This window comes from Dicentrarchus labrax, unplaced genomic scaffold (assembly GCF_905237075.1).
Source record: "Dicentrarchus labrax unplaced genomic scaffold, dlabrax2021, whole genome shotgun sequence".
Taxonomy (NCBI): Eukaryota; Metazoa; Chordata; class Actinopteri; family Moronidae; genus Dicentrarchus; species Dicentrarchus labrax.
Window position 1 is genome coordinate 14,845,380 of NW_026136717.1, and position 20,138 is coordinate 14,865,517.

Sequence of the window (20,138 nt, forward strand, 5' to 3'; positions counted from 1 at the left end):
GTTATTTAGAGGTGAGTTTCTTGTTTCCTCCTGTTTCTTACGCCCTTTGATCATTTTCTGTCTTTTCATAGACCAACCTTATAGCTTTAATTGATCATAAAGAGGGGGGGGTGTGTTTTCCCCACAGTTCACTTACAATTCCAGTTGCAGCAGGCAGGGAACTTCTAACTTGGATTTCTTATTTTTTGGTTGCGCACATGTCTTCCATCAACTAATCCAGTAGCAGCAAAAAAAAGCTCTGGTATACAGACTGTACAGTACCGGTCCAGCACCACATGGCAAACTGGACACATTTGGGGCTTTTTTAAGGGTTGTTGGGGCCTAAAATGCCTGATTTAATGCCAGCTTTTCTAAATAAAATTGCGATGCATGCTGTAACGTTTTCAGGCATTTTTTCCCAAAGAAATTGTGGGAGAAAGTGGAAACAAAAGTGGAATTAAGTCGCTGGTAGTTTGGTGACGTATGGCTGCTATGATCTGTGAAACTTCCGGGAAACTACGATGATTGGACAAAATTACAAGGTATTTCCGGCAATCGCAACATCAAAGCTTCCTGGAGGGAGTGAATGGAGCATTTATGGCAGGTAAAAAGCCTCGAAAAGTGGGTACACAATCAATATATCCCCCATATTTACTTAACTTCTGCTGATTGACCTCAGGCAGTAAGAATCATTATGAAATGAACATTCGCCACAGAAGAGGTGCCGATTTTGCAATCAATACTGGCTTACAGATGGGTAAGAAAATGACCTAATTACGCATTTAGATTTAAGTATTTCTGGTTCCTAACTCTATCCGCTCATGAAAATTGGACAACTATATCATGCCTTTATCAGCTCCCTTATCAGTGGTTCCCAACTTGGGAGGTCGCCAAAACTTCAATGTGTGCTAGAAAACTTAAAATATATACAAAGTTGGGCTATATGTCAACATTTAGTTCAGTTCTGTGAAGGAAAAGTAAATATAAATTGCCTAATAGAACAATGGCCAAGCGCCAGAGACAAGAAAACACTGATTTGTTAAAAAAAAAGCCTCTTAAGTCTGTATGAATGTAAAAAAAAAAAAGATAATAAAAATGCATAATACAGACATAAAATAATCTGCTAATGAACGCCAACTAGCCTCTGCTCGCTGTGTAAACAACATATTCATCATATTTATGTTTACAGCTTGTTCTGCTGCCCCCTTGTGGCCATAAAATCAACGACTGCAGCTTTAAACCTCGGTGAGGAAATAACTTGTTGGTATATTATTAATAAAACATTTTTATTTACAGCAGTTTTAATATTATAAACCATTCTCTCATTCTTGGCTCTCTCAATAAAATAAAATAAAATAAAATAAAATAAAAATAAAAGTGGGTGACGTTGCCACCCCCAGTCCATCCTGAAGTAACACACAAACTGGCTGTTGGTGACATAGCGGACGGTAGGAGGAGGATGGAGATGCCGGAGAAATAGCTGACGGAAAAAAAAGGAAAAAAAAAAAGAAACACCGACCCCCGGTGCTTCCTCACCACTCGTTAACAAGCGACAGACCATGATGTGAGTATGAAATGTGAGATTCGTCGAGCTGGCGAGGACAAAATTTGACATTTTCTCGGTTTTAGTCAACGTTTTTTAGCCGCTGACGTCGACGTGAGTTAGCCGTTTGTCGGACCGCAGGGCTCGCGCTGCTGAGGAGGTAACGTCTCTCGGTTTAACGTTAAAAATAATAAAATAAAATATATATATATATCGTAACGTATTATCTAACGTTTCATCCGCGCTTATACACATACACGGTTATTTAACGTTAATAATGATTTGCCAGCTGTACGCGTTAAACGAGCTGCCGTTACAGCCGTTTGTTCAAACAGTCTGCACGATTTTCTAGAAGGGTCCCGTGATATATAAAACCGCCGCTCCAGCACATAGCCGGGTCCCACGCCCTGGTTTTGTGATGTCTTCGCGTTTTAGTCGGCACCAAAATGTAGTTGATTTAATTAATATACACAGTTAGTCGTTCACATCGTTGCGGCTTTGACCCTCTGGAGGTAGATAACGATGTCATTGTCAAGGGGGGGTGGCTATGTTTTGTAAGGAAGCGAACGAGAAAATAGACGGCACCCACGCCGGGCGCCGTTATGTTGTAGTGTGGCTTTGTTTTCATACTAATAAAGCCGATAGGCCGGGTTGGGAGGGGGTTACTTTACAGATGTAATCCATTACAGTCTATCATTACCCGTTAAAATATGTAGTCAGTGAGCTAATTCAGGTATCACGTTATTAAAGTAACGTAACTTGAGTACGTTCCGTTACTTTTGGATTATAATTTCAACACGAAAATATGCAAATAACAATAAGACAAACTGTATTTTAAAATTGTAATCCTGTTAAATAATCCCCTGTTTTTACTAAATGTAACTGTAATCTTTATTACTAATGGATTACAGTTACCTTCTTTTTGTATTCTGATTAACTCAACCCCAGCCAATAGGTGTTGTAATAACAGAGGAGAAAGCGACTAAAAGTAACCTTACAAATGATCTCTTTCAGTGCTATTTACAAGTTATTTATACCTATATTTTCTATTATTTTAATACGATTAGCTAGAGTTGACTTGTAGAAACCCCTGACTAAATGCTGATGTTTTTAATGTAGGCTAACTATGCATGAATATGGTCGGCATGTTAGTAACTAGTAGCTTCAGGTGTTTGTGAGGTTGCAGCCATAACCTTTTTTTTTATTAATTTGGAAGAGGAAAAAAAAGCTTATTATGGCAGTATTCGTTTGAAGGTTATACTATTAGTCAACAGAAAATAAATCTGCTACTATCTTGACTATTGATCGTCATTTTTCAAGCTGGTTCTAGCTTTTTTACAGTTAATGGGAGGATTTACTGCTTCTGTTTTTATATCATTGTAAATTAAATACAAGCAATTTAAAGACTTGAGTAGTTTTTTCACTACTTTCTGATGGTTTCATGGGCCAAATGATTAATTAATAATGAAAACAGCCATTAGTTGGTTATAAAAGTGGTCTTATCAGTTTATTCCCGCTGTTGAGCAGGCACATGTTGTTTTGTCCTCTACTGTCTCTGGTTAATACGTGTCACTTTCTGCTTGTTCCAGTGAGATGCTTCAAGCCACAGAGCTGAATACCAAATTGCCTTCTACTATCCAGAGATAGCCAGTCTTGCTGAATGGAGACCCAGGAGGAATGACAGAGTCTCTTCCCCCTCGGGTGACGCACCGACAGTCTGAGAAAATGCACTGGGCCGCTGGATACGTGTTTCTGGTCCTGGCATCCCTTATCACCTCTCACACCGCCGAGGCCTTATCGGTGGACACGGATGGAAACCGCACGGAAAACGCCACTGTGACAGACGGCGGATTTGTCCCAGTTGTGTTCACCAAAGTGAACCAGATAATTGCCCGGGAGGGTAGCTGCGCGCTGATTGATTGCAATGTCACCGGAGACCCGTTCCCCAGCGTTCAGTGGTTCAACTCCCATGGAGACCGCCTGGACACGGAGACGAATGGTGAGACAGGTTGTACTGTTACTTTAAACCTGGTTTCCTGTTCTCTTTGTCACCAGCACTGCACGTCACTCACTTATTATTAAATTAGCAGCAAAGGCTGGTTGTTGGGTCCGTTATTTACTATAAATGAAGCTTCTGGAAGTTGACAATTAATAATAATAATTTGTTTCTTAATTGGAGCAAGTACTTACACACACACTCACACATATTAAATATATTTAAATATATGACATTTTGTGTGTGAAACAGCAACTGGGCTCTTTTCCTGTGAATGTTATTGTTTGTTTAGATAAGTGTATTAATGTTTTATCATGTTAGTGGAGGCAGTGAGGTTCAGTTAAGGTGTCTCTGCTGTAAAACACTGAGGGAAAACTCTGCACTATAACCCAGTTACTGTGATCAGGTCAAAGATTCACTTCCTGATGTTGTTGTTGCCCAAGAGTGAGTTACTTTTTTGATGTCATTGTTCTTACCGGAGTACCTGATATACAATACAAAGATATTATACACAGGATACTAACACCACAGCACAGATAGAGAAAGAAATAGTAGACAGTTTACAGTTGTCAGGATGTTTTGATCCAAGCAAACGTGAAATGTTTTTCTGGGTTGCTTACATGCTTTGACACCGGCCAATAGGACAATGGTGTGTCCTGATGCTTTGATGCTCAAAACAACAGTCGCAGGTGTTTTAATGCACATCATACAGCTTTAACAGTATACTGTTAAAGTGTCGTCTGTCTCTTTTAGGACATAAATGTTAAAGCTACATCTCCTGAGAAGTAAAAAAAGGGAAGAGCGAAAAGACAAGACAGGAACTGAAGACCTTGTGGGCATTGTTGATTTTAGTCCTGGTTTCAGTCTGATACGCTGCAGACGTTTCTCGTTTTAATCTTTTAATCAGAGTGTAACCTGACTTCTGAACACGAGGACGAGGCGGCCTTGAGTTCCTGAGGGAAATCTGGCTCAATAATTGCACATTTTGTCTGGCAGCAGTTAATCTTTTTTTTTTTTAATGGCAACCACTTGCCAAATTAGATTCAGGAAACCATTTAGGAAGTAATTTTTACTAATAATTTTCATTCACGCCGTCTACGTGTGAATGTTGAGATTCAGCTGAGAAGGAATGCAGTCGGTTCGACCTGTTGAAACCTGCCATCAGTGCGTAGAGGCAACAGTGTTATTATGACCCACAAACCCAGAGCAGTGTCTGTACCATCACAGAGCTTTTCCCCCTGGGATACACACAGGACTATAATTAGGTAAAGGTTATACTTTCCCCACAGCGGGCAGCAGTTCACTCAGTAACAAACAGTGGCTACTTACAGAGCCGTGTTACCGTCCCGCCCCTCGCCGGTCTCTTTCTGTTTATTACTCTTCAAACTTCGATAGTACCGGGCAGCACATCAGTCGTATCATATGATCCGGTGGTGGAGGTAAAATTAGAAAATCTTGCTCTTGCATGAAAAGGCGGATGGGAGGGACGCTGTTGTCGGCCAAGCTACATTTCCTGACCGGCCATTCATCTCCTCCAGAGGATACCAGTGTGGGGGATTGATCTAGCAGTGTAGAAGGAGGCAGAAATGTTTTCATGGTCTCTCCCTTCAGACTATAGATTTAGAGCTGTCCATCTTTACTCCCACACAGCAGAGACAGCCAGTAGTTGACGAGTCGGTGCAGATAAATTCGGTAAAAGTTTGCTTCCTGTGTATGATTCGCCATTGAAGGACAAGTTCAGCACAAAGCACAAACCTTGGAGTACTAGTAACAGTTTCCACCAGGAGCTGTTTACAACCAAGGCTAAAAGATACTCATAACTGTTCACACTGTGGAAAGACACATTGCTGTAGGAGGTTTGAAAAAGTAGTTTCATCCACCTACACAGTAGTGGAGGCAGATAAAACTGCAATCTTAATTTACTGAAGGGAATTATGGATGTCTGTTATATATTAAGATACCACTAGCACACCGTTAGCTTAGCATAAAGACTGAAAACTGTCTGAAGGTAACACACACACACACACACACACACACACACACACACACACCAACACCTCCAAAGTTGAGTAATTAAAGCAACAGAACTGGTATTTCTTTTGTGATTTGGGGTGCAGTTCACTTATACGCCACTAAATAAGGACAGCTGTACACATGCATTTGTTATGAGTACCTACGTTACATCATCAGGATGGAGGTGAGCTAACACAGCCAAACATCAAGCAAGTGCAACAATAAAAGAGGTAGTGAGCCAGCTAATATTATTTACTGCAGAGAGAAGGCCAGCTCGGTGTCTGTCTGCAGCTTTTATTTCACAAAACTCTCGCCAACATCTAAAAGCCAGTCCTAGATTTACTCTTTTCCTCCGCAAGCTTCTTTCTCTCTGCAAGGTACGTGGTCCCAGCCAAGAAACGGTCCGGCTCCTCGTAAAAAAACGACAGATTGTAGTTTCTACACTTTGGTGTTTGTACGGATTAAACAAAACGAGATATTACACGTTACTCAGTGAGCTTGAGAGGTCTTGGTTGATGAGAGCCAGACGTCCCCTGTTTCCAGTCTTGGTGCTAAGCTAATCTAACCAGCTGCTGGCCTCGGCTTTATATTTAACAGACAGACATGAGATCAATCTTCTTATCTTAACACTCCACCAGAGAGCAAATAAGTGTATTTCTCAAAATGTCAAACTATTCCTTTGACCCGCAGAAAGGCCGTCACATCAACCATGTACCAGCTACCTCATCACCTTGATCAGACCTAATAAACCTAACAAATAATGATCAGCAATCATATATACACACATAAACTGTACGCATGCTTGGAGTTTATTGATTAAACGTTCAACTCTAAAGCACTTAGCATTTATTTATTTATTTATACATCTTAATCTATTTTGTATTCGTACATCCGACCCTATTTAATTTGATATATCCATTTCTTACTCTTTCTAATTCTGCCTCCAGTGTTTCCTCAGTTTGTTTTTAATTTAGTTTTTTTATGGTTCACAAAAACACTAATTACTTGACTTTATGTGTGTGTTTCTCAACCAAAGAAAGTAAAATGTAGGAATTCCTGTAGGTGCCTGAGCTCTTGAACACCCACGTAACCAGTGCCAATAATATAAACTCTTTTCAATCTTTGTGTTAATGCCTGTTTAACTCGTCCACTCCAACATGTAAATAGATAGTTCTTGTTTTGATTACTCAAACCTCGGCACACAGAGCGCCACAGAGTCACGCCACCTGTTTAAATATTAAAGGCAGGCAGGAGTAATAAGGTCACTGCTCCTCTTCCTGAGGACAAAGCGTGATCCTGATATATCTGCTATCTATACCTCATATCATACACTAACATGGCACAAAGGTTAAAATAAGCACAGATGGAGGGTCGGACGTGAGGTCACAGTGTACTCTGCTGCATTAAACAAATTGCTGCTGGGATTAAAGGCACATGTTTTTTTTTTTTTATTGATTTATAAATATGTGTACCAAAACAGTGTGTTCTCTTGAGCCGTCAGACTCCATTAAAAACAGAGAGAACAGCACAGAAGTACAACGTAAGCAAGTTCCTTTTAGAAAGCAGCAAAACATCAGCTGCAACAACACTGCAGGGGAGAGTTTACTGTTTGTTCCCACAGAAGAGAAACAGATGCATTAGGAGGATTTTCAGGGTTTAAACTTCGACCTCAGAGCGAGTTAGTAGGTTAGTTGTGTATAATCTAAAGTCTTTAAAAGCAGGTCAGTAAAGTCAATTTTATTTGACCACATTGTGTACCGCAAGTGATGGATTAAACCTTTCGAACTGCAGCTGCTTATCATCTGCTGTTAAACTATGGTTCATTACAACCTTTTATTTATATAATAGCTTTAGAGATCAGTTGTTTAGTTAGTTCCAGGTTGTAATAAAACTTAGTTTTCCTTTAATAATGGCCAGTTGCTCTTACTCAGCATTTGCCACATTCATGACCTTTCTCTCCGTCTTTTTCCGTAGGTGGAAAGTGGTGGCTGCTGGACGCTGGTGTCCTCAACATCACCAGCATCGAGTTTGCCGACCGCGGCAAGTACACCTGCATGGCGTCCAACGTGCACGGCAACTCCAACTGCACGGTGACACTGCGCGTGGTCTTCACTAACGGCGACATGGGCGTGTACTACATGGTGGTGTGTCTGGTCACCTTCACCATCATCATGGCCCTGAACATCACACGCCTCTGCATGATGAGCAGCCACCTGAAGAAGACGGAGAAAGCCATCAACGAATTCTTCCGCACCGAGGGCGCCGAGAAGCTGCAGAAGGCCTTCGAGATCGCCAAGCGAATCCCCATCATCACCTCGGCCAAGACGCTGGAGCTGGCCAAGGTGACGCAGTTCAAGACCATGGAGTTTGCGCGGTACATCGAGGAGCTGGCTCGCAGCATCCCGCTACCACCGCTCATCATGAACTGCCGCACTTTCATGGAGGAGATCCTGGAGGTGGTCGGGGTGGAGGAGATGAGGCACACCTTCCTCAGACAGGGACCCGAGGGATGCCGCACTGGAGCGAGCAGGGCCATCGGGGCGAGAGACGTCTTCACCATCCTGCAGGAGAGGGAGAGCGAGCAAGACGGGGAGAGGGAGCGCAGCGAATCCCCCGCCGCCGACTCCGACAACTCCTCAGTTCACGAGCAGCCGCAGCACATCGCCATCCAGGTGTCGGTCCACCCGCAGCTCGCCATCGGCGGTTACTGCAGCATTGATGCTCCGCCTCAACCAGAGGCCGCACCCTCCTCGCCTCCTCCCCCTTCCTCGCCTCCTCCTCCCTGCTCGACACCTCCCCCCTCCTCGACTCCTCCCCCCTCTTCCTCCCCACCGCCGACTCCTCTTCACCACGAAGAGCAGCCCGAGCCTGAGGCGGAGGCAGAGGAGGACATCAACCAGGCTGTGCCCGAACCGACAGATGCAAATAATACCCCGCCCTGCCAGGTGTTCTACGAGAGCCATGTGTGACGAAACAAACAAACCCTGGAGGAACGACGAGTTATCCTGCTATGCATTTCCACTTGAAGACAAACAAAAAAAAAGGTCAAAACATTTTTAATTTCACATTTTAGAAAGAAACAATCACATTTTTTTAAAGTCTTTCTGAACGGAACAATCTGGAAACATACGTCGGCTGTTCTGTTGAGAATAAATCATAAGGTTTTTAGATACTTGAGCGTTTCTTTCTCACTCTGGACTTCATGCTTGAATGTACACAGGAGGGGTTGTTCGATATTATTGTTAATGTAACAAGCAGCGAATTGTAAAGGGACGTTTCCTGTGGTGTTAATTTTAATAGCTAGGACTATTATTTAAAGAATTAGGGTACTTCCCTTCCTGGGGGGGTAATCATTTTTGAGTTTTTAGTTTCTTACAGTGCTAGGGTTTATATGACTAATTCAAGAAATCTGCCTCAAGCTGCTCTTCAGGCCGGTTTTAAAAAAAAAACCCACGAAAGCTAAGCTTCCTTCATCCGCTCAAGAATTCACATCCAGCTGCTGTTTAAAGCTGATCCGCTGTTATTGTACAATGTTCCGCTCACCTAGAGATGCATGCTGGACTGAAAAAAGATTGGTAGTGGCAGAGTGTGGTCACCATTTCATGATTGTACGGCCTACTGTATTTCTACAAAAACCAACAAAAAAAACAACAACAAAAAAACAAATAAGTAAGCCAGGTGAATATTTGTGTGTACAGTATATTTCCTGATTGGGTCACACACCTCTGGGTAGAGTTTTTGTCTGTTTCCTTTGAAATATTTTAACGAGTATTATTATTATTATTATTATTATTACCCATTGTGGTGTGATTTTATTTCCCAGCTAGTTTAAGCTAGTTTTTAAATAAGTCTTTTTTTTGTCTTCTTCCTCCTCAGTAGAGAAGAGTAGCTTCTTTTCCTCCGCCATGTGCTGTCTTAGGTTTTATTTTTTGGTTTTTAATTCCTGACCTGATCTCAGCATCGTGTTGCTTTTGCAGAGGCTTTACAGTACAGTTGCATTTCTGCTGCATGTGAAAGAGGACAGTAGAGATGTTTGACGTCTCTCTCTGGGACTAAAAAAGGACTCTTCTTTCTTCCTTTTGCTTGGCTAATGGTCCAGTCTGTGGCGGAGATGAACTGGATGCTGTTCTTCTTTTACCGGTGCTCTTGAGATGCCTCTTCTTTCTTTTTTTTTTTTTTTTGTAGTGGAATAAAATTGGAAGTGCTGTGTAAAAGTTTGGTCAGTCTCACAAACACACAACTTTTTAAAATGTATTTTTGTAGTTAGCTGTAGTAGTAGACCCTTAGTTAATGTCTCCTCCTCCTTTGTGTTTTATTTGAGGTGAATTTAACTACTTTAACTATTAATCGTCTCTTTTTACCATCAGTGAAAATATTACCCACAAACAGTATATCGTGTTACTCCAGCGCCACACAGTCGGGGTTTGATTCACTATGAAAGACACTAAACATTTAAACTCTATTGAGTTGGAGTGAGTCTGAGCAGCTGAACTACATTTGTATGTGATGTCTTTTTAAATCAGGTTATCAAAGGGGAGAGAGACTTGAGGCAGACAAAACAAATAAGCATACTTTGACATTAAGTGTGACTTACAGTTAGAAGTATATAATTGTCCCTGATGTACGTCCTTAACAGTTCTTAGAAACTAGAATAAAGTGTCCTTACAGCTCCAGATTCACTGCAAACAGCAACTGCTAATCTAATCTGGCAAACTCTTAACGGGACCAATTTTGCCAAAATGTAACGTAATACGTCCTCCATTCAATTCTCAAACCTTTTAAACCCGTGTAGTGTTTTTTGTGAGGATCGTTAATAATGTAAGCTAGACTCTCTTTTGTCAGGGTGGCGGTAGCCATGGTTACAAGCTCATCTCCTCTGATGAGACACGGCGGTGAAGGAGGAAATGAACCCGCTGACTTCAAGGTCAGTGGGAGAAAATACAGTTAAATGGACAGACTATGTATTCTCTTAATGTGTAGGTGAAACAGTGTCTGCTTAAAGGACCCAGTGTGTAGGATGCAGATGGCAACCAACTGAATACCACTCGCAAAAGTCCCTCTGTAAAGCCGGTGTTTGGTTTGTCCAGTATTTCCAGGCAATTATTCATATTATATTCAATTTCCGCCAAAACATCCAATAGATATTGAAGTAACTGAGTAAACGTACTTGGTTTAGTAATTTGGTGTATAAATCTTATTTGTTTTTCTCGCTTTACTGAAGCAAGCGAGCGAAGAAAAAGCAGAAAAGGTCTCAGGTTGGTGCCTGACGGAGCCATGAATAATAGATGTGTTCTGTAACGGGACACTAGGACGAGACGAGGAGCGGTCCAACTCTTCCAGCCGCTGTCATTGTCTCTCTGAGCTGCTCTCAAACTCTGAAAACTAGTGGAACTTCTTTTCACAAAGGCCGCTCTGTGTTTATGAAGAGCAGACCAATTCTCCCCCCATCACCTCCCTCTGAGCTAAAACTTCTCCTGATCCAACCCCCTCGGTGCCAACAGTAAAGCCACTGTCACACTAATGAGGATGCAGACAGACACTACTGTTGAACAGAACCACAAAATATCCCGTTAAATGTCTTTCAGTCAGTGTCAGAGGTAGAAAAGTCTCCATGGATACAGTTTTTCATCAGTTTTCTGTTTTACATTTGTATCTACCCTCTCAGACTTTAAGAAGCTCCCCTCAGAAGACACTATATGACTGTTTTTACAGGCTGAGAACTAAAGTAAGTGAACTTTATCCGCTGATGAAGGCCGTATAATAGAGTCTAAAGTTCAAGAACAAGCGAGGAAACTTGAGTTTTAATTGGTTAAAACATTTTTATAGTCCTTTCAGAATTCGGTGGGCTTTCTGTGGGGGATTGTTGCAGCTTTAAATCCAAGAATTTCCCCTTTCTTTAAAAAAAAAAAATTGCAAAGCAGATTGTGATACTTTTAGACATTTTGTTTTGCAATTAAATTGTGGGAGAAAGTGAAAATTGCATCACTTGTAGTTTGGTGACATATGGCTCGACGTACCAGAGACAGAGAAACCTGTGGAAACCAAGATGACTGGTTCAATTTGTGGTGATTCATCCCTGTCCTCAACAGTTTCTGGTACATGTAAACGCTTCACAGACTGTAAACAGACGTTAACTTCAGGGATTTAGTGACGTTTTCACACATTTACAGGGGAAGAGAGTTTTCATGCAGTGTTCGAGCAGAATTCACAGGGTTTGTGTGAATTTGTGTTGTTGTGATCGCAGCTTCCTGGACGACCTGTTAAAGTAAGTCATAAAATAATTTTTGGTTGAAGAAGTCCGAATAAACAAGACAAATAAACACTGAGACATCCTCCCTGTGCAACTTGAATATTTTTGTCCTTTTTAATTTAAAACAAAATTTAATCTTTTACATATTTTTGTTTTAAATGTACAATCAAACAATCAATGTAATCATACGTAAAATTCTTCATAATAATGCACAACTCTATCGACACTACCCATAAATTAAAAAAAAACAAAAAACAAAACAAAAAATAGGGGAAAAAAACATCGAGATCAGTATGAAATACAATGTTAGGCAACACCACTGGTTAACAAAGACGATGCCCTGCTGCCCGTCGGCCTGCAGCAGGAACAGTCACTGCAACAGAAACAAGTACACAGGATGAACCCGACCTTTCTCTCTCTCTCACTCACACACACACACACACACACACACACACACACACACACACACACACACACACACACACACACACACACACACACACACTCAACAGGTAAAGGTGCTACTGTTTGTCCCCACTTCACCATCACTTCATTTCCCTTCATCGTGTGCACTTAAAAAGATCTCAACACGTTTTTTGTTCTGAGGACAACGAGGGGAAAGGTTAGTGGGAGTAGCAGGTGTTTCTATTTTTTTTTGTGGATTTGGAATAAAATACAGGCGTGAAAAGCCTAAAAAACCTTTGCCAGGCACTTGGCAGATGTAGCGAGACTCGATCTCGTGTTATTCTTACGAGGGGTCATGAGATGACTGACTGATGTGACAGAAGAATAACTGGAAATAAACAATATAATTAACAAATTTGGAGCTTTAGAGTTCCTTCTTGACCTCAGAAACAGTAAATTAAGGTCCATTTACTACGGTTTAAAAGTCGATGTAACAGTGAAAGAGATTATTTTATCAACTATATTCTTTGTTTGCAGTTATTTTTTAAGTACTAAATAGTTTTATTAGGAACAAATATGAAATTTTAACCATTCTCAACTCATCTGTGACCCCTGATGAGGGGTCCAAAGTAGCCGTTGTAGGGGTCACGAGCTAATATTATGATGGATCTTTAGTCTATCCAGTATTTAAGCTTTTAGAGCTAAAATGATTAATAATTTATTACTAAAAAGACATTGGCTGGTTCCAGCTTGTAAAATGTGAAGATTTATAACTTTATTCTGGTCTATAGTGTTATGAGTTAAAATAGAGCCCGAGCTGATACCATAAACCAATATTGTATCGATATATCCCAAATGTGTCGATATTAAAACTGATTTTTTCCTGTATAAAACGCAAAAGGCTCAGTACAGTTTAGCTGTTTATTTTATTTTTATTTACTCAGTGTTCATTTCTAGAATTGGTCGACAATGTTTATGTTAAAGTGTTTAAATATATATATTAAATAATAAATCAAACACTATCAACTGTCGGCAAACACTTTAATTAAAGTACCAGATAGATAGAGTGGAAAATGAGGCTTTTGTTGTGTAAATTAGATGGATGGAGTTCTAGTATTAGTTAGTTAGTAGTATCAATTGGGGCCAACCTTTATTCTGAAAAGTTATATGAGAAAAAAAACAAAACAGAACTTCCTGTTTGAAAATACAAGAAGTTATTTCCCAAAGACGTGGACAGATTTCACGTCATTGTTACATCAGCGCCATCCTTCTCTAACTTTAACCGATCACTTAAAACAGGGCAGGCTCACAGTTTTGTTTTTCAAGCCGTAAAAATAAAATTAATTGATTACAGCCGAGATCAATAGTCTAAAAGTAGAAGCAAGACTCATTTATCCTGTAATAGAGAACGCAGAACTCAACCTGGATGCTTTTTTCTTTTACGTACACACTCGACCTGCCTTCACACTGAATGACGGGACACACACGCACCCACACACACACCCACACACACACACCCACACACACACACACACACACACACACACACACACACCAAAGCTCAAGCTGGCTCAGAAATGAAAACACACTCACGAAAGGTCTTACTTTTTTTTCCTTCTGAACGGGAACAATTTTTGCTCTTGAAATACAGTACCCATCTGTGTCTCTCTACCTCCATCTCTCTCTTCCACACACACACACACACACACACACACACACACACACACACACACACACACACACACACACACATCTCATTCAGACCAACGTGAACCCAGGTGTGTAGCCGTGTGCCATGCGGTCATGAGCTGCTGATTGCCGCCACCGCCACGTTTTCATGGTGAGGAGCAGATGCACGTCCTCTTAGTTCCCATGGTAACCTGGCTGGAATGTAGTGACGCTAGGGAGACACACACACACACACACACACACACACACACTCACACACACTTAATTCACAGGTAAACAATGCATATCTCAGGAGGACGGACAGGTCTGGTGTGTGTGTGTGTGTGTGTGTGTGTGTGTGTGTGTGTGTGTGTGGTAGAGAGGAAAGTGAGTTTATTTCAGCAGAAGCCCGGAGATTTAAAGGTCCCTCATCGCGTCCATCATCAGCGGTTCATTCTGACCTTTGAACCCCCCCCCCACCTGCCAGGCGACCTCAGCAGAGACAGGACAAAAGGTGAGGCACGTGACGAGTGCAAACAGGGGTTTAGGATAGGGAGTCTTATGTATGTGTGTGTGTGTGAGAGAGAGAGAGAGAGCGAGAGCATGCATGTTTGAAGTGTCTGCGAGTGCAAAAGTGTGTTTTAGTGACATTGTGTGTGTGTGTGTGTGTGTGTGTGTGTGTGTGTGTGTGTGTGTGTGTGTGTGTGTGTGTGTAAAAAGTGCATTCCTCATGTGTGTGCCTTCAACCCCCGTGACCTCCTCGTGTCCTCAGCAGCCAGAATGATAATAACAAGTCCTTTATCAAGTCTTTTTCCCTCTCGTGGCCGGTAAAAGTCTCTGGGGGCCACAGTCAGTCGGTGAGGTCTACAAAGCTGAAAACTAAAAAACAGAAACAAAAGCAGGGTCCAAATGTCAGAGATTGGAGCCGTCCAAGAGGTGCACCTCCTCCTCCTCCTCGCTGTCGTCTCCCCCTCCCCCCCGGCCGTCCTGGAAGGACCGGATCAGTTGAACATGATGGACTCGGGATCTTGGTCTGCCATTTGAGCCATGTGACGAAGGATATCTTTTTTTGTGATAATACCAAGAAGCCGCCTGCAGAGGGAGACAAAGGAGAGGGAGGGAAAAGGGGGGCGAGGAGGAGGAGAAGGAGGTTTAGAGAAGTGAGGAGGTGCTGGTGGGTTAGCAGCTGCAGTGAAGGAGAGAGAAAAACATTGTCATGTTTTTGTTGGCGAGGTTTTTGACGTCTTCAATCAGAAGGAGAAGAACGTGATTTAAACTGGATTCAAATTTTGGGGTTTATTGGGAGTCACAAAATCAATTTCTGAACATCGATTGGTGAGCCAACAAAAACACAAAGTCCCTGAGGGAGCAAAAGTCAGCAGGAGGAGAGGAAGGAGGTGAGGAACCAGAGGTGGGGGGGGGGGGGGGGAGAAAAGGGATGAGAGCAGGTCTGAAACAGCACCTCCTCTACCAGAGAGCAGCGTGTCGTTTCAGACGCCGCCTCAGCTGTTCTACGTGATCGGTCCAATAAAGCTGGTGAGAAGGAAAATCTGGATCCTACAAGGAAACAGGAAGTAGTGAACAGGAAGTGGAGTAAAAGTTACAACCTCTGAGGAGAGGAGGGGACGTCCTCGTCACAGGAGTCTTTTTATTTCTCCAGGATGTCCCACAATGGATTTTTTTAATGGGAAACACTATGTTTGTTGTGTCAGTGTTGTGATTGTCTGCCAGCAGTTTTATGATACACCTTTTAGATCTTGGTCATTGTTAACTATATATTTTACGTTAGCAGCAGTCAAAAAATTACATATTGTACGTTTATAAATGTCCCATTTCTAGATTATTAAAAAAAAAAAAAAAGAAGCTAACTTTTATGTAAAAGGCTTTCACATTGTCTCTAAATTTATTTAACAAGCTCTATTAATATAACTTAGTACATTAGTGTCTGAATTGTCTGTATAAATAAATAAATCTGCCTTTTATTGATAGGAGAACAGTAGTAGACTTTTAATACCAATCTACATCATAACAAGAGACATTTTGACTCTATAAATCCTTAAAATCTACTACAATAATGTGTAAAACATATGAGCTTGCATTAAAATAACAGTGGGATTAAGTCTGACAATATATCTGTAAATTATTTCTTCTTTGGGACTTTGCTTTTAAATGTAATTCCACAATTACATTAGTTTGAAACTCATGATAGTGTTCATAATATCACACACGGTGAAGAGTTTTAACCTTTTTTATGTTTATTACTCCTTTTATCTTTCTTTTTAAAGTTGCATTGCCTCTGTGTATGAAAGGTTTTATATAAATAAAGCTGTAGAAATACACCCTTTTACAGCGTATGACCAGTAGAGGCCGCTGTGACGGAGACAATCATCATTTCATGGTGCTGTGAGCAAATTCTGACTCTGTGACAGAGCTGCCTCCTCCTCCTCCTCATCCTCCTCCTCTTCTTCTCCCTCTTCTATAAAGCACATTTACCTGATCGACCCAACTAACAAGACTGTGGGTCTGACTTAGCGACAAGTTTCTAAATATTCAGTTATTGCTGCTGATTCAAGAGCACGTCACAGGCTGGGATCATTGTAGAAAAATTGCTTTGGATTCAGGAGCCGTTTAAACATTAGAAAATAACCACAAAGTGCTGATGCTTGTGCTCTTGAATCCAGCTGTGAATGTAGTCTGAGGTCAAGTGAAGAGAAGCATCTGAAGCCACACAGCTGAAGGAGAGCAGAGCCAGGTCCAAAAAAAAAAAAGCTCAGGTTTTGTTTTAATACTGTCAGACGTAATGTTGTTAAGACGTTCAGCTTCATTTGAACCCTGGAAAAGGTGAATAAAGGTGCAACCAGAACGAGTGAAAACAAACATTTGAACCCAGGTCTGAGTGAGAGGAGTTGAGATGACCTGTGAGGGAGGGCGGGTGGGGGGGCGTTAGAGCTACTGAGCAGCAGGAGGCATGAAACACTGGTGAGGCGTCACACTGATCAGACTCAGGTTTCCCAACAGCCGCTGAGGTCTACGACTCGTAGAGGTTTTGGGAATACCGGGTACAGATCAGAGTGTGTATGAGGGGTCAGCGGGTTGAAGGCAATGTTCTCTGTAAGCCAGCAGTGTCCAGAGCTGTGTCACTTTTTATTTTTTAATTAATGGTGAATAAACATTCATTCACAGGTAAAAAAAAAAAGCCCAAATTTAAGACATATTGAAGATAAATGTTTCTTTTAAATTATTTAAGAGCTAAGAGTCAATTTGTACTGCAGCTAAAGATTTCCTACATTTCCCAGAATGACTCAGCAACCATCAGAAAACAGGTGTAAATGGATTAATTCAGTATATATGTTGGTTTGTTTTGGCCTTTGGATCGAAGAATGTAATAGAAAAATAAAAAAATAGTTCCTCGACTTTATAACCGAAGTTATAAACTTTACAGTTGGTTATGTTTCTCAGATTTTACCTGTTTGTTTGTTTTTTAGCCAAATGCCTCTAAAAAGTTTGTTTTTTGTCTAATTCTCATATATTTTGTATGTGTTTTCTTTTCCAATCTCTTCGTTTTGTATTTGTTTAACCTCACCTGTCAGCTGCTTTACAGGCTGTTTCACCACACAGAGACATATCGACGATGATGATTTGTCTAAATTTAAACCTGTTTTAACATCTCGTGGGAATCAGCTGTCTTTAGCACATGTACTGTGCTCGTGTATTAACGTGCGACCTTGGCTTGTTGTGGAGCCCGACGAAGCACTCAGTGAAATGCGTTGCTCGTGCCACTATTAATATAAAAGATCTTTTATCATAATGTTAATGGGCTCATTTGTTCTCAAGACCACAAACAAGGTTTCCAGTTGAATATAAATCTGTTCAAAGAGCGTCTTTGTTCACTGAATGAGACTTTTTCCACCCATTTTCTTTTTTAAGAATATAACTGACACAACAGGACACAGCTGGCTGAGAGAAAAACATTGGCTGGTTAAAAGCACGGGATCAGTTATTGCTTCATCATTTGATCACCACACGCTGACTATCTATAGGCTACTACAGCACTACTAGCACCAATCAACACAACGTCACTCCAGCACAGCATTCACTACCACTAAAGAATGAGGGTGGGAATGAATCGTATCACTACAATATCCTCTCCCTCCCCCCTTCTACTAACAAATCTAAAGAATAAAAATATTAAAAACAACGGTGGTCCGCTTTCCCAAGGCGGCTAGCTACTCGCCAAGTGGTTGTTAAGGAGACGGGTCAGATGTCGTCAATCTGTGGAGCCCCGGGGGCGAAACAGGGTGGTCGAGAAGGGGGGAGGGGGGTTTACAAAAACAAAAACAAAAAAAGAAGAAAGCAGTCGTTAATGGAGAAAAATGAGGGTGGGTGTATTCTCAAGATGAAACCGACTACTGATGTGAGAGGAAGATGGGAAACATGCTGAGAAATGATATCTACTGATGGATTATATACAGCATAACATCAGAATGACACCAAAACACATCTAAAGCTGTGTAGTTACTATAAAGCAGAAAACGAGATGAACATCTTATTTAAAAAAAAAAAAGGTGATAGCATGATGCAGCTGACACAACACTAAGCAGAGCTACAAGTACAAATGCACTTCAATGGGGATGAGTGGCACAGCTGCACTCTGGGAAATCTACGGAGCCCTTTTCAGACACGGAAACAGTAACATCGCCGGCTTCATTTGATCTGCTGCTTCTTGACATTAGATTACGGGATCAAATAAGGGTGAACTCTGAGCTTGTGAAATGATGTTCATAAATAATTAGAAAGTCTGGTCGTATATATATATGTCTATATAATTTGTGGACAAATTAGATTAATGAGGTGAAGAGTATGAGGAAAAACATCTCAGTGCAGGTTTAAAAAAAAAGAAAACTGTGTGACAATGAAGTTAAAGTCTCCCTCCACTCCAAAATGCTGTTTTTTGTTGTTGTTTTTTTAAATTTTTTTGAGGCTTTTATTGCCTTTAATCAATAGTGACAGCTGGAGAGTGACAGGAAAGGAGGGAGAGAGTGAGGATGACACACAGACGCCCCCCCCCCAAAAAAAAAGCATTTAGCTTATTGTTCCTACAGTTGTACAGATGTTTGAGCTTCACCGTGCAGAATGATGCATGTGCAGAGTCTGACACTGTTCTCACATTCATCAAAGTACAAATCTTGCACTTTTTTGGCCCAGCAGGTTTTTTGGTAAATTCTTTATTTCGGGGCAGAAGTTTATATTACAGAACATACATCAGGACAACAGCAGATTTATTTCCTCTGCCTTCCATAGATTTTTTTTTTTATTTTTATACAAACTTTGTACATTTTGGAAGAGGTAAAGTGTGCAAAAAGAGCAATAAAAAAAAAAAAAAGTTTGCTGGAATAAAACAACATTACAGGGTCATTCATTCTGGGCCTTACATATTTGACCCGCTTGGTCCAAAATTTAATGAACACATTTTTCTGAAGATGAAGAGAAAAGGTTATCTTTCTTTTCCATAAATAACATAAATGTCAGTTTACTATATCTCCACTTCTGTATTGCGGAGGGTTCGGGAAGTAACAAGCACCTTGCAAGCCCTTGTTCACATGCGGATATCAAAAAATATTTGGCCCTGTTTTTATGCCGAATGTCAAAAGAAATTATTTCTGAACATCATTTCACAACCTCAAAACTTACTGACCTTTATTTGAACTCATAATAAACCTCCTTTACGTTAATGTCCCATAATGGCTGAAGTCAAACAAGTCCATTATGGAGAGAGCTGCATAATATTTCTTGAGAGGGAGCAGCGACTGCAGTGAGTTGGACAATAATGACATGGAGGAAGAAAAGTTTTCTCATGGATTTTAAAACTCATTTTGAAAGACGGTCAATCTCCGTGGTTTAATTAATGACCATAGTTAGCACGAGGGACGCCCAGCTTCTCAGTGGTCCTGTTACCCAGATTTCAGAATAAAATGAGAATTCATCATCAATGTCATCATTTATCAGATAAAATAAATAATTCAGCTGCCTATTTTATCGCCTACAATGTGACAGTGCTCAAGCATAGTTAACAGTGACTCATTTAATGTTGTTCACGTGCCGTATCTAAACTTGTTTTCTGGATATTCACACTGTCAGCAGTTGGCATAAATTACAGCTGAGGATTTAAGGATACTCGTAACAATTTTCCATGGTTGTTTTTATTCTTTTTTTCCCCCACGAGAGGAAGAAAAATCAATGAACACACACTTTTCTAGACTCATGTGACACTGGAAGTCCTCTGC

At 40.9% G+C, this 20,138-nt stretch overlaps 2 protein-coding genes across 11 annotated transcripts in view; one reads left to right on the forward strand and one right to left on the reverse strand.

Annotated features, from left to right (window-relative positions):
• The first annotated feature begins 1,377 nt into the window (after positions 1-1,377).
• Positions 1,378-9,745, forward strand: mfap3l (microfibril associated protein 3 like). 3 transcript variants are annotated; one of them, XM_051428917.1, is made up of 3 exons: positions 1,378-1,543; positions 3,112-3,530; positions 7,506-9,745. In XM_051428917.1, exons 2-3 carry the CDS (start codon positions 3,200-3,202, stop codon positions 8,498-8,500), a joined length of 1,326 nt encoding a protein of 441 aa, XP_051284877.1. In that variant the 5' UTR covers positions 1,378-1,543; positions 3,112-3,199; the 3' UTR covers positions 8,501-9,745. The 3 variants fall into 3 exon arrangements, with proteins under 3 accessions (XP_051284877.1, XP_051284879.1, XP_051284878.1); XM_051428919.1 differs by having other exon boundaries at positions 3,112-3,521; XM_051428918.1 differs by having other exon boundaries at positions 1,541-1,682.
• A 2,119-nt stretch (positions 9,746-11,864) lies between these two features.
• The window catches only part of clcn3 (chloride channel 3), a 39,963-nt gene continuing 31,689 nt past the window's right edge, over positions 11,865-20,138 (reverse strand). For 6 of the 8 annotated variants that reach the window (XM_051428898.1, XM_051428895.1, XM_051428893.1 and 3 more), the window contains one exon: positions 11,865-14,946. In XM_051428898.1, coding sequence (XP_051284858.1) covers positions 14,767-14,946 — 180 coding nt within the window. In that variant the 3' untranslated portion in view covers positions 11,865-14,766. The other 2 variants (XM_051428896.1, XM_051428899.1) reach the window with 2 other exon arrangements.